The sequence below is a fragment of the Manis pentadactyla genome, chromosome 7 (assembly GCF_030020395.1).
Source record: "Manis pentadactyla isolate mManPen7 chromosome 7, mManPen7.hap1, whole genome shotgun sequence".
NCBI classification, from domain to species: Eukaryota; Metazoa; Chordata; class Mammalia; order Pholidota; family Manidae; genus Manis; species Manis pentadactyla.
In genome coordinates, this window is record NC_080025.1 from 25,968,734 (window position 1) to 25,983,385 (window position 14,652).

The following is a 14,652-nucleotide window of genomic DNA, read 5'->3' on the forward strand; positions in this document are numbered from 1 at the left end:
CTTCAAATAGTAAAGGGAATTAGTGGGCCCCCCGCCTGCCCGGGGACCGCGCACGCCGGGTCTGCTTTAAGGACAGGCGGGCGGACAGAGGTGGGAGGGGCCTCGGGTCCGGATTGCCGCAGGGAGATCCTGGTGAGGGCTGAGGAGGAGCGATTACCACTTGGATTTCCTCTAGGAGTCTCTTCTTTTCAAGGTGTCAGTTGCGCGTTTTCGTAGATAAAATTGGAAATTCCCGTCCAGAGGAGGCGCCTTCAGCCTTTAAACACTGTAGTTTGCATTGCAAACGTCCCTCACCTTTAAGTGTGGGAAACGTCTTCCAGAAAGAGGAGCACTCGGTGTTCCGCTCACCTTCCAGTTTGAGCACATTTCCAAGTAACCTGTAGAGGTGGGAGCCTGGACTCTGAATTCAGAGCCGCAGCTGCGCAGTGAGGGCCGGGGTGGGGACAGGGATGGAATAGCCAGGCGCAAGAGGTAGGAAGCAATGTGTCTTCTAGAAGCTGTATTTTTTTAATGGATGATGACAGGTATAAAATTACCACAGTGAAAATATATTTTAGGTTTACTTAGCAATGATAATTTTACAATCTACCTGAAATTCTCTGCAGCTAATTAAACTTGCCATTATAAACTCATGCAAACAAAACTTTGAAGATCTCTAATTTAGAACGTCTTTCAAATGTTTACACCACAACTCACATAAGAAGTACATTTTGCAATGTGACCAAGTATACCCATTGAAATAAAAGATTCATGGAACAACCTGCACATTGTATTTTATCTTTTTTGACAACCTCAGCAGTTTGAAAAGCACTGATAGCATTGTTTTCAAAAGGCAGTGGTCTGGAGATTGAACACTGGCAGAGCCCTGCTTTTTAAGTGAAAGTCATGAATGATTTCAGTACAGTGGTGGAGGCAGAATCCACATTACAGTGGATTGAGAAGTGAGTGGAGGGGTGGAAGTAGAAATAGCTGTGCAGACAAATCTTTCCAGTTTTTTCCTGTGGCATTTTATATCAATAAAGAAAAAACCTGAGTCAATATGGCAAAATGTTGACATTTGTTAAATCTTCTGTTATGTGATTCTCTGCACTGTTTCAGTGTGTATGAAGTAGTCCCTAAACAAATGTTTGGCTCTGAAGGAGAGGACAACTGGATGATAACTGTGAGGGAATACAGGATTAGGAATAGGCTGATGAAACAGTTGTATTCGTCAGTAGGGAGTGAGAAGTTGAAAATATAGAAAGATGGTGGTTAATGGAGCAGTTTTTTTTAAAGACAGTGGGTTGAGGGGCTGAGTCACCTGGCAGAAGTGGGGAAGTTAGACTTGATGACAAGGAGGGAATCCATTCATCTCCTGAGACTGGAGGAAAAAGGATGGAATAAGGGTAAGGATGTCATTTGTCATTATTAATGGGGGCAGGAGACCAAGGGAAAACACTGGTGGCTGGCAGTGAAGGCCTTGCCGAACATCTGTTGTGGCTCCAGTTTGTATCCTCCACCTTGTCTTCCAACAGTGCCAGTCCACATAAGTGTAACAGGGAGGATGAAGAGGAACAGTCATCTGAGTTTTCAGTTTTGCCAGGTAGGTAAAAGGAAGGGTCAGGATAAAAGGCAGTCAGAGCATAATAGTAAGAGATGATAACCCACCTTGGCACCCAAGAAAGCAGAAGGACAGGAAAAACTGGAGGAATTTAGCATCCAGAAGTCCAGATGAGAAGGCTGGAATGGTAAGAGGTTGAACTAAGAGAAGAAAATATGTGAGTTTCAAGATTTTAGGAGAATGCCACAGCCAGCTCACCTGTAGGGAAAAAATTCCACAGCTATGGTGGAGCCAGCCCTAATATCTGGGATTGGAAAGTAAAGCATCCATCAAACTGGGCACCTTCTCAAGATAAGGTTAATTAAAATCACTAGCAGAGCACCAGGTTGTAAGTTTAGGATGGATGAACAGTAGAAACATATTTAGAAGCTCTGTCCACAGCAGAGGACTCACTCAGTTTGCTAGGAAGCTGACTGGATACAACTGTCAGCTGGAGGATAAATTATTTGCCTCATCCTGTTAAAAATGTGGAGCCCATTTTCCTCTCATCCTCAAACAGTATTCAGAATGCTCACAATTGTTATTCCTTTTTTTTTTAACCATTCACTGATTTATTCTTAACCAGTATATCATGTTACTTCCATTTCAAAAGTGTGCATAACTAATTGACATTGATGTAAAACTTTCATATTTAACATATAAGCTTGAATAACATATGGATTACAAATATACTTATATATGGTTCATTTGTAATGCCAACACAATGAAAAGGTGAAAACAAAATTCAACAAAACAATCTTTAAGAAATACAGGAAGACATCTGAGAAGCTGTTCTGGTAGATACTGTTCCTCACCCAATCAATTGGCAAAAGCAAAGATCACTTTAGTTTTCTTATTAAAGTAGCTCAAATGATTTTTGTGGAATCCAAAATATTTCCTCGATGATATTACTATCTCTTACTTTTATTAACTAATCCTTTATTTTCTGATTGCTTTTATTCCTACCAATATATGCAACAAATACTTTACTATGCAGTAAATACATATAAAAATATTTGCCTAAGCAATCTGAGTTTGAATCCTGTGTATTGGCAAAATTTGAAAATTAATTGAATCACTTATTAAATGTTTACTTAAAGTTTTTTGTTTTCATTCAGTATCTAAACACCTTTGTTATGGGGGGAGGTGTCTTAAAAGAAAACCTGACAAAGTGGTTGAAAAATGCATTGTGGCATATTTTTACCAGCTAACCTATCAGGAGGTAGCCTGTTCAATAGGATGTCTTCCTGGAATCCTGCCTCCTTCCATCTTCCCACCCCCACTAGCTCAGATTTCAGGCATGAAGCAAGAACGAGCGTGAAAGCTTTCTCCTCTCAGTTTTCTCTTTTCTCTCCTTTTTAAAAAAAGACTTGACATACATGTCACTGATCACCAGAGTCACCTCTCATCTGGCCATCCTGGCTGAGAGGCTGAACCAGTGAGTAATTTAGCATTCTAGTCTCTTTAGGAGAAGGTGGCAAGGCAGAAGGGGCTGTAAATGGCTTATGAGTAGCAAGTCTGCAATATCTGCAGCCATGTGTTTACCTGTAAGGCCAAGTTCAAAGTACTGTGAATAAATTGATACTGATGTAGAGCAGGGTCATGGGACAGACATCACGATGAATTGTATTTTCTATAACGGTAGGTCCTCATTTTGTGTACACATATATGTATTCATTTTGGAATTAGGGTCCCTCATTTCTCCCCTTCCAGTCCCATCCTCCTCACTACCACTCCCAAAGGCTACATGTGAACTAAGTGGGATGAAGTTATTTTAACTATTGTTTCTAGAAAGTCATCACAGATTCCCATGGAATTTCCCTGTTAGGTCTTGGTTAGTAAATTAGATATCCTGGCTGTATCTGTTGAATCTCATTGACAAATAGGGACAGCTCATCACTTTTGGGTGGAAAATTACTTGTAGAAGCTGGAAAAACAGTTAAAGGTGCAAAAATAGGCTATTTTTGTTTTTCTTAATGACCGATTCACTTGAATGGAATGAATAGCCTGAAAGCACAATGACTTACATAAATAGATTGGCACTCTGGATTTAGGTGTAACTGCTTTGGCTGGCAAAGTTAAATTTCAAAACTCAAATATTTCTCTTAAAATACAGGTTCATTGTTATTTCTCAAGGTTGACGACTGTTTGCCAAGTGAACAGCTGAAGCTCTTTTCTGTTTCTGTCCTTCTGGAGAACAATATTTCAGAGTGGTATACATTTGGGCCTTGTTGAGTCAGAGCAATTTGAATGAACTGTTGATATATTGGTTATCTGAGGAGCTCTGGAATTATACCACCATTGGGAGTTCAGTTCAAAACTCATCTCCTCAGTGGTATTCTAAGGGTCAACCAATTTGGCTTCCATCACTCAAGTTCTTCTACAGTGCTCTGGCACATTATGACTGTTAACTACTTTTTATTTAAATCTATGGCCTTTTAGATGAAATGCTAGTGATCTATCTTTAGAAATAAGAAATTGCAATTCAAACAGTCACTGAATTTATGACTCTAACAAACTATATGGATTATAGAATTCCTCTAACAAGTAGATTTTAGCAATAAACAGAACAAATCACCTAGCTCACTTAAAATTCAACATTCCCTGCTTGCTTTCTTTTTTCCCCCCTCACGACAAGGTAGGAGGTTGGCTTTATCTACCAACTGCTCAAAAACACAGGCTGCAGAGGAGAGGGATTTACATTAGCAAACTTGTACTCTATGGAACTCTTTTTCTTTACTGGCTACCCTGGCACAATTTGGCTGGGAGGAGAAACCCTGATAACCTCAAGGGTAGTACTCACCCCTCACCTCCTCCCATCCCATTGCACCCCATCCTGCCAGTTAGAAGCAGAAGTCCTTTTAAGAGGTTTTGAGGAAGACATTCTGCCCTGGCTAATTCTGTTCCAGTGGGTTAGCTGAACACACCCTCGACTTGGGACACACAGGCAAAGTTCAAACCAAGTCTATGCTGTCAGGCCACTTGTCTCTCTTTTCTGAAAGACTCCTGACTGTGCAGTCTCTGATTAAACATTGTAGATGCGGTAAGTGTTCCCACGCAAGGTGGTCAAAGTGTGGGAGAGTGACTGACCTTTGACTCTGGCAATCTCGTGAACTGTATACAGGGCCAGGCCTGGGTGGGAACGTTGGATAAGTCTTTTGGGAACCACATGAGGGAGGAAGTAGGGAGCACTAGTTTCCACGAGGATTCTCTCCAAAGGAATCTCTTTCAGAGCTTCTCGGAGCTCCTCAGCAGAAACGTAAGTCAGGACTCCTGTGAAGCCCACAAACAAGTTGGGAAAATACTTCAGAAAGGGCTCGATGGTTGCATAACTGCCAATGAAACAATGCCAATGGATCTTGTAGTCAGGGGGCACGTACATTTTCAGGAAGTACAGCACATCTTTGTCAGCTTCTTGGCAATAAATTAACAAGGGTTTCTTTAGACATACAGCCAGCTGCAGCTGTCTCGCAAATACCCTGTGCTGCTGTGGGGCAGATGTGGTGCACCTGTGAGAATAATCCAAGCCCATTTTTCGAAACGCTACAGCCTTGGGGTAACGTAAGGTTTCCAAAATATGTCTTTCTAGGATGTGGTTGTAGTGACGTGCAGAATTGGGGCAGCAGCCAAAGGTCCCCCAAACCATATCTTCTTTCAAGAGCTCTTCCCATAGGCCACTGCTTAGCAAGTGAGGATCACAGAAATTAGAGATGCAGCCCTGAAATTCTTTAGGGAAGGAGCTGCTATAAATTTCTCTGAACTTGCTAAAGGACCCTTTGAAAGACAACTTGGAATAGAGCACATCCAAGTGACAGTGGCTGTCAATGAAACCCTCCTGTGAGCTTTGTGCCCAGGGAACCTGTGGCAGGGAAAGGGATGCATGTTGTCTCCAAGGATATGATGGTATCTCTTGGAACGGCATTCTCTTCTCCTCCATCTCTGGTCCCAAACTTCTGAAGTAAAGTGAATGAGAACTCTTAGATTGGCCTTCCTGTGGTGTCTCCAGAGGTCTGGGCCAGCTGTGGGAGTACAGGGTAGAATCGGAGCTATGATAACTTAGGCAGCTCTGGTCACTATTCCTAGCCAGGAATGCATTGCTGCCCATGGAGGGATAGAGAGAAGGCATGGGATCGCTGGTCCAGGAGCAGGCATAGCCATGCCAAAGACCACTGTAAAACTGAGACTGGTAGGTGACCTGGTTAGTGGTGAAGGATGGAGGCTTTGAAACTGACAAGAGACTCTGTGAGACTGGCTTTGCCTGAGAGAATCTGACTGCGCCACTCTCATCCACAGCAGACCAGCCCCTTCCTGAATAGGGGTACTCAGTCACCAGGTTCCTTTCTTTACGCTTTTGAATTTCTGCGGGAGAGTCATGTTCCTCTAAAAATTTTTGGACTAGAGAGGGTTCAAAAAAGACATCTCTTTGATTACTTTGTGGCTGTTCACGATGATGTCCCATCACTTCCTTGTGACCAAGCTTCCTGAGCTCTATCACTAGCTTTTCCGTCTCTGCTCCGACAATTGTTATTCTTGAATGGTGGATTTATAAAGATTGCTTCTTACTCTTCTCTATATTTTCCAAACGTTTGACAGTGCTCATGTGTTGTTCAAGTCAGAAGTAAATAAAGGCTTAAAAAAAGGGGTTCTTTGTCTCCCTGCACACTTTTCTCCACCATGTCTCAGATTCATCCCTTCTCAGTTCTGCCTCCCACCAGCCTACACTGGTCTATTTGTAGTTTTATCACTTCACGGGGATTCCTGCAATGGAATCTTCCTGTTTCCAGGCTTTCTGCTCCAGTCTTTCCTGGCCAGTCCTTCAGCACCTTTGCATCACGTCATCTTTCCTTAAGAAGCTGCTCACTGCCTCTAAAGAGGAACTCAGACCCAGCTCAGTGCTCAAGGGAGCCCAGCCAAAGGCCTTTCAGCCCTGTTGGAACCCGCCCTCCTCAGCATCCCGCCCCTCCCTCAGCTCTCTAAGGCTGGGTCCTGCTGCCCTGCCTGGCTCTGCATTCTTGCATCCAGACCGCTCCTGCTCCTCCTGGCGTCCACGTGCATTATTACATCAAGACCCACATCAAAGTTACTTCCTCTGCAAACCTTGCTTCAGGCAGTTTTTATGTGAGTGTATATGATCCAGCAATCCTGTTATAAACTAGGACATTCCATTGTGGACCACAGGGCCCCATAATTCTTGGCTCACCCGCGTGAAGTCAAATGCAGGAATCATTTCACTCATGACCATGATGTCCTGTTCATGACAGACTTCTCTGACATGTTCGAAAGCAGTCAGCACCCACCTCCACACTAAGTGCGTTTGCGCCTCCTTTTCTTTGCTCTGGCTGTTCCTTCTGGCTTGCGTGGCAAATGTTTAAAAACCAAATTTCAAAACAGTGTCATGACCATTGTTTCACCCAGAGGATTTAAATATTTTTGCTGAAGTTAATATATTTAAGAAGCAATTATTTTAACTGATGGATCTTCCAGACTTGAGGATAAAAAAGGAATGTAAAAAAGAAAAAACCAAGCCAGTATTATGTTGTGACCCTACTTTTGTGTATTTGTTAATATACACAAAGAAAAAATGTGAAGTCCCTGAAAACTAGACTTTTATCGGTGGTTTTCTCTGAGGGAATGGAGGTGATGACAGAGACTTCCTCCTTTTTCCATAATATACTTCTGTAGTATTTTAGGTTTTTCAATGACTTGGGTTTATAATCAGAAAAAGTGGGCATATTTTTTAAAGCTTTATACATAAATGGATGAAAACACACAAGGTAATTTCCCTAGGATAGGCGCTGAAGTGAACTAATCTACTTCTTTACATCTTTTGAGCAGAAAAAAAGATGTTTCAGATGCTTAAGGAGCTGAGCATTTTCATTTAAAAAGAAAACAGAGACATGGATGGGTGGCTAACATGAGCTGGGTTCTAATTGTTGCTTGATCTCACTCCAGAAACTTCCCCAAAGCTGTGTCCATTTTGTCTCTGTGCCAGCAGCCACACTTACTCCTTGAATGAATATTTCCTTGCTGTTCCTTTAGGGATGAAGATTTCCAGAAAGCTCTACAACCTAAAAATCCACTTTCGGACTGTCTTCCTCCCAGGAGCCTGATTTAGCAAAATAGCAGTACAGAGCAGGACTTCAAAGATGCCCAACATCTGGGGGTGACATGGGAGATTTTTGCATTTCTAACAAGCTTCCAGGTGATGGTAAGGATGTTAGTCTGAGAATCACACTTTGAGTAGCAGGGAATAGACTATTTCTTTTTTTTAAAATTATTATTATTTTTATTTTGATATCATTAATCTACAATTACATGAGGAACATTATGTTTACTAGATGCCCCCATCACAAAGTCCCCCCTACATACCCCATTACAGTCTCTGTCCATCAGCGTAGTAAGATGCTATAGAGTCACTACTTGTCTTCTCTGTGTTGCACAGCCCTCCCCCTGCCCCCCCCACATTATACGTGCTAATCATAATGCCCCCTTTCTTCCCCCCACCATCCCTCCCTTCCCATCCATCCTCCCCAGTCTTTTTCCCTTTGGTAACTGTTAGTCCATTCTTGGATTCTGTGTGTCTGCTGCTGTTTTTCTCCTTCAGTTTTTTCTTTGTTCTTATACTCCACATATGAGTGAAATCGTTTGGTACTTGTCTTTCTCCACCTGGTTTATTTCACTGAGCATAATACCCTCTAGCTCAATCCATGTTGTTGCAAATGGTAGGATTTGTTTTCTTCTTATGGCTGAATAATATTCCATTGTGTATATGGGAATAGACTATTTCTAACTTTATCCTCCCCACTAGTTTCTCTTACCAGGTCCATTTCCACAGGTCTTTGTGTAGAGCATGCAATAACTAACACTGCTCAGCTATCAGCTAACATTGCAGAATAATTCTGAACACTATTGTATTTCCCCTATTCCCTTTTCTCTAGCCTTTTTATCACACTCTTTCCTCTCCCTTCCCACAACCCTGGCTACACATTAAAACCACCTGGGGATCTTTACAAAAAAACAAAAAACAATGCCCCTTGCCCAATACAATCAGATTCTGTACAGAACAGATCCAGGTATTGATTTCTTAAAAAAAGTTTCCCATGTGGTTCTAATGTGCACCCAGGGCTGCACTGGGCTTCATTGACTGAAGGAGAGATAGGGCAGGGTGAAAAAGGTATCTATGTACCTTAGAGGAACAGAAAGGACACTAAACACAACTATAATATTTGAGACAAATGCTTTGACCACCCCCACCCCCCACATACACTCACAAAGAGATTATCGAGGAGATGAGAAAGGGTTGGGCCAGGATTGTGTAGTAAGTCCGGATAGACTGGGACTTAGCCTTGCAGAGATTTTGGTACCCTGGTGTGGCACAGGTGAGGTAGGATGACCCCCGTGTCCTTTAGCCTGGCCCGGAAGGAGCAGAGAGGGCTGCCAGAACTGAAGGGCCAAGGCTTCAACCACCCAAGTGGGCCCACAACTGAATACCAGATGGAGCAGGGCAGGTTCAGAGACGCCTAAGCGGATAGACGGCATCAAGGACCTGCTGCCCCCACCCTGACATCTGAATCCCTGTCCCCAAAGACTTAAACACCCTCCCAGGAAGAGAGAGGAGCCTCAAATTAAGCTTATGGATATACAAGCCTCCATTAGAACAAAATTCAAGAGAACTTCATGTTGGAATTCAAGAAGAAATGTAGCGATATAAAGAAAAATTATGTTGGATCATAAAAAAATAATCATTTTCTTTGCCAACTTGAGTTGTGAACTGAGATTTGCATGCATTACATGGGCAAAAATGTTAGCCTCGCAGAAGTACTGTGTTTGTACTTTAAATGGAGGATGCTTGACTACCAGAAGGCCTTCAGTACCCAAGGGGGACAATGCCTATGGAAACAAGGGTGTCCCCTCACTGTGCCAGCCTTTGCCAAAGGTTTCTGGGCCTTTTCCTAAAATAGGAGCCGTGAGTCAGATACCCAGGACTCTACATTCCTGGGGCTTCCCTGCTCCCCCATGCTGACACCCTGGTGTTGACATCTATAAAGAAAAAAAAAGGACTTTGTGTTTGTTACAACTGCCAAAAAGATAAAGACAATTACTGTGGTGGTTCATCTCAAAGGGGCATCATTTAGTCTCTGCCTGAGCTCTTGGTCCTTAATCTCTAGCCTTATTAACAAGCATTCCTGGCCACCCCCCACCCCCCATCGAAAGAGTTACTTCCATGGGAAGTGCTGGCCCGGATGTGGTTGTCCCAGTGGAACTGCAGATGGGGAGGCGTAGTGAGGAGCTCAGGGCATAAGGAAGCTGTGCCATACAAGAAACCCAAATATCTGGGCGAGGTCAAGAGGACAGCAGTTACCGGGGAAGACGCGGAAGTGGGGGAAATCAGGACGGGCACGCCTCATTCCTGGGCAGTTGGGCTCCTGGGAGAGACAGTGTTAGGACCTCCTTTCTTTCCCTTCCTTGACAAAAGGAAGGATCTGACTGAACTACAAATGCGAATGCAGTTACTCACTCAGGGGTTTCAGTTTCCATGCAGCAGGCCCAAGGGCCAGGGCGCTCTGCTACCCACCCCACACTGGATGCAAACACCCACCGGGTCATGCACACTTTGGGTATATGAAGGTCATACAGAGCGCAGGCCAGCTGTCTGGCAGATCAGGGTCCACGGCTCTCCCCTTGGCTGATGACATAGAACTGACGAGGGCACGGCCTCAACCCTGCAGGAACCTGAAGGAAGCTGTTGCATCGGGGTGAGGAAGAAAGAACTGGAGAATCTAGGAGGGAGAGGAGGCAATGGTTGAAGGTTCTGGCTAGAGGTGCTACAATAAGACCATCCCGTCAACAGAGGGACTTTCCACCCATGATCGCGCTACATTTCCAATTACATCTTGATTACAGCAAAGATTGGTGGTGCTATCTCGTTCCTCTGTGGTTTGAGATGTCCCAGACTCAGGGCTGCAGAGGTGGAGGTAATGAACCACAGGGTACAAGCACAGTCTCTTGCCTTTGGGCAGTCGGACAGCCCTTTGGACTCCAAAAGGCTGATCTAGTTAAGATTTCATCTATGGAGGAAAGGAGACTGGAAGTCATGCTACTTTTCTCCCCTGGATCAGACCAGCACCACCAGCAATTTGTAGGTGAATTGAGGAAGAATGTGGCAAAGTTCACCAGGCTCAGCGTATCTGGGTGTAAATGCTGCTCAGTAAGGCACCAGAGCTTCCCAGGACTCTGTAAATGTCCCTCATCTGTGCTCAGGCTGAGCTCAGGAGCTAGGAAGCACAGCTATGGATGGGCTTCTTGGTGGTTCTGCTTCTTAGTGGTTCTTGGAGGGCTCAGAAGCTGAATCTGTCCCAGGCGTTGGGGGATTGACTACCTAAGTGACAACTACATTTATACTCATGATTCCAAAGCAAATCTGAACCTATCCTGTAGAGGTCCAGGAAGGAGTTCAGAGTCCTGTCTTTCTGGGAGGCAGGCTTGCCTCTCTCAAAGGTGGAGTGACTAGGAAAAGGTTTAAATGATGGAAGCAGTTCAGAAGCCATGCAAGAGTACACTTTGTTCTAGGTGGATAGAGACACCTGCCTACTGCTGGCACGTGGCGTGGTGACTTGAGGGTGAGGCAGCGTACGGCCTCGTGCACGGCTGTTTGGCTGGAGGGAGAAGGCGGGGTTTAACTCGGGTGTCGGAGCCAGCCGGGTCCCAGCCAGGCTGTGTTTCCGAGATTTAGGCTTCCCTCCTTGTTTTAACGAACTTTTCCAGTAGGGGGCAGCACTACCCCGACTATTGTAACTGGAAATTAAAAAGCCTTTATTCCCCTAAGAGGTAACAAGTGAGGGCTCAAAGGTTTTCCGTCAAACACCGGCTTCCAGTGCTGTGGTCTCTGTGAACAGTTGGGCCAAGGAAGAATTCGCCTCCACTTTGGCCACGGGACCGCCTCTCTCCCATGGTCCCTGTAGAATACATTCAAGTCATACTCTTTGGAATGTGTAAATTCAAGAAAACCTCATCTGTAGGAACTGCACTTTCCCCCAATTAATCTGTAGGTCTCTCGCCTTCTTGTGCTCATTTAACCTGTTGTTGAGGAGGACAGAGGCTTTGTTCTATGAGGTGCCTACTGCCTGTCCCTGGGGGGAGAGGGGTGGCTCTTCCATGCATAATTAATTGTCCCACTGCCAGGGGCATTTGTCCTCTGCAGGGCAGGGGGGCAGGGAGGGTTGGTCACACTAAACTGTAAACCTTAATTTTGAGGCCACGTCTGTGGTTTCAGCAATGAAAACTGAAGGCACAAAACAAGAACTGCATGTGGCCTCAACCCCTGGAGGTATGTCACACCCCTTAGGTCAGCTCCTGCAAGGCAGGGCTTTGTTTTGCCCACTGCTCTATCTCCAGTGCCCCAAACAGTGCCTGCACAGAGGCACACCACAAGCACTCAATAAAGAGTCCTGCATGAATGAGAAAACGCTGCTCATCTTCTCTCCTTTGTGCTCACCCTTGCCTCCCACCCCCCAGTTCTAAGCAACTCACCGAACGTCTGAATGACTTGCTGGCTCCAGGTCCCTTCACCTGATTCACCTTAACATCAGTCTGTCCTTGCCTCATTCCGGGTACCTCCAAACAACATCCCAGTTGCCTACAGTTCAGGATCTAAACCTAACCCTAACATGCACCCACCCTGATGTATGTAAAATGGCAATAAAAACACTTACCTTATGAACTATTGGGACCATAAGACTGTAGTAAAGCTCCAGACATACAGAAGGGATTCAATCAAGGTTTTTTCCCCCCAGTAATCTAATCCTGTGCTATCTAAATTCACCCTGTGCTACCCACCCCACACACTGCAGCCTCACATTATATCCACACACACACCACTTTCGGTCCAGACCCCATGCCGTCGTGCCTGAGGCTTCCCCTATACCCACATGTCTGCATGCTTCAGAGGCTCCTGTCCTCCTGCCATACCCTCAGTTCTCCCTGGACTATCTTTTTTCTCAGGTGTCTGTCTTAAAATTCCCTTGCACTGCCTTCTAGCATCCTGTTGAGGCTTAGCAAGGGCTCTTTAAATCAGAAGGGAATTGGAGTTCGCTGGAAAAGTCCCCTTGCTGGCTCTATGGATGAATCCCGCCCTTCCTGAAGTACTGGTTTTCAGACCCTGGGCCTTTCCTTGACTCATTTCACCAGTGAATGTCACACTACAGGCTGCCAGTCGAAAGACAGCCTCCACGGGCCCTCAGCCTAGCTACCTGGGAGTTGGAGGGATGCCCGCAGCTGTGCCAACAGCGGCGTGGTGATTGGAAAATCGCTGGCAGTTCAGGTCCCTACATGCTGACTGTGCTGTGAATCTTCTCCAAGGTTCTGTTTTTGGCTATCTCACTGTTTACTGTGCAGTTCCTAAACCAGCATTCCTTTCTGACCTCTTTTCTGGGTCACCCAGACCAGAAGCCTCCTTTCCCAGTCTAGACTATTCCCAAGTCCCCTGCCCAGGTTCAGCCCCTTCATCCGCATATGGAAAACAGCTCTGCCATTCCTCCAGCCAAACCGCTCTCCTGCCTCATCCCTCGGGCCATGTATGGCCCAGGGCCTTCCCTAAGTCACAGTCCCACTGGTCCTATCAAGTCCCTCCTCCTCTGGGCAGGCGTCTCACGTCCCCTGGACTCCTGGCCATGAATGCAGCCTCCACACATCAATCATCTAACTATCGCTTTAGGACATTTCTGGGTGTCCTATTCACAGTACCTCTCATCTATCCAGACCATAGCTTAAAACACTTCCATTTCCTAGTTCACAGCATGTGGCACCTGTCCTGGGGCCGGCACCAGATCCTCTAGCTGCAAAAAGAGCGCCAGAGGGTGGGCAGGCCAAACTGTGGTTTCCTAGAGCAGCTCTTGAGAAGCCTGAAGACTCAGTGCACTGGGATTTTCAGACCGGACCATGGGGCCTCTTCTCCCTGAGATTTTAGTTTCCTTGGGGACAAGGACTGTCATAGATCTTTGCCATTCCACAGCCCCCAGCCAGGATGATGCTCACGAAATCCTGGAGTTTTCCGGGGGTGCTTTTGTTCAGACAGAAAGGCGCCTAGGTCGTGAACAGTTTTCTCACTGTCAGAGAAGCCTCCACGTTGTTTGCCCTGCCCCTCGGACCCTGAGATGGAAAACCGAGAAAAGGAGTGGATCCAATCATGTGGATTGGTAAGCAAGACCTCTAGCTGGATGTCGGGAGAGAATATGAGGTTTTACTGGAAGCCGAGGGACTGGGAAAGCCAATCAACCTCTAATTTGATCCTAGTTGGAGCGTGAGTTGTTGCATTTGCTCGAGTGGTGACCCCTCCAGAGTCAACAGGCCACCACAGCTGGGCCCTTCCACACACCGTCACTGGGCTTCAGTCATTGGCAGGGGAGGGGACTCTGACTCAGTTGTAGAAAAGGCCAAGAAGGGGACTTGGCCACTAAGGCCTGCCACTGCCCACACAGCAGATTGCCAAGTGCTGAGTCCCGAGCTTGTAAGGGGCAGGTCAGCCACCGACTTTGGGCAAAGGCCATCCATCCCCTCACATACCCTGTGGTGAGAAACACCTATCGCCTCTCAGCAATGACCTCTGCCTGGCATGCAAGGCCCTGGAAAATCTGAGCCTTTTAAGAAGTCATTTCTACCCACACAAATTACCTGCTCTGGCCAAAGAAGGAGGCTGTCCTTGTCCTAGTTCCCCAAGACCACCTGACCTGGGCCACACTGGGCCCTGCCTCTCCGCAGCCCACGCAGGACCCAGCTGCACTGTCACACCTAGGAAGCCTCCACATGCATGGACCACTCACTGGCCACCAACCCTATACACTCTTTTCTGCTACCTTTTCTTACGGCAAATCTTCCGTTTCAGTGAAATCCTCAAGGCAGAGGCTGTCTCGTGTTTGTGTCCCCCATGACAGCTCACACAAGACACAAGGGATCACGGGACAAACGCCGGGCACATGGATCAGACAGACAACAGCCAGGGCTCAGGTTCTTCCCTCTGACTCTCACAAGGGACGGTGACCGGGCCACTTCCCATGCTCAGGGGAACAAAGCCCAGA

General features: G+C 45.9%; 1 protein-coding gene and 1 long non-coding RNA gene across 2 annotated transcripts; both read right to left on the minus strand.

Annotated features, from left to right (window-relative positions):
• Positions 1-119: 119 nt before the first annotated feature.
• On the minus strand, positions 120-8,049 carry LOC130684356 (putative deoxyribonuclease TATDN2). Its single transcript, XM_057504994.1, has one exon. The coding sequence runs from the start codon at positions 6,036-6,038 to the stop codon at positions 4,605-4,607; it is 1,434 nt and encodes a 477-aa protein (XP_057360977.1). The 5' UTR covers positions 6,039-8,049; the 3' UTR covers positions 120-4,604.
• A 2,536-nt stretch (positions 8,050-10,585) lies between these two features.
• LOC130684363 (uncharacterized) lies at positions 10,586-14,393 on the minus strand. Its single transcript, XR_008998612.1, has 2 exons — positions 12,292-14,393; positions 10,586-11,535 (listed from the first exon to the last, which is right to left on the minus strand). It is a non-coding gene; the product is annotated as an uncharacterized LOC130684363 (long non-coding RNA).
• Between the last annotated feature and the right edge of the window lie 259 nt (positions 14,394-14,652).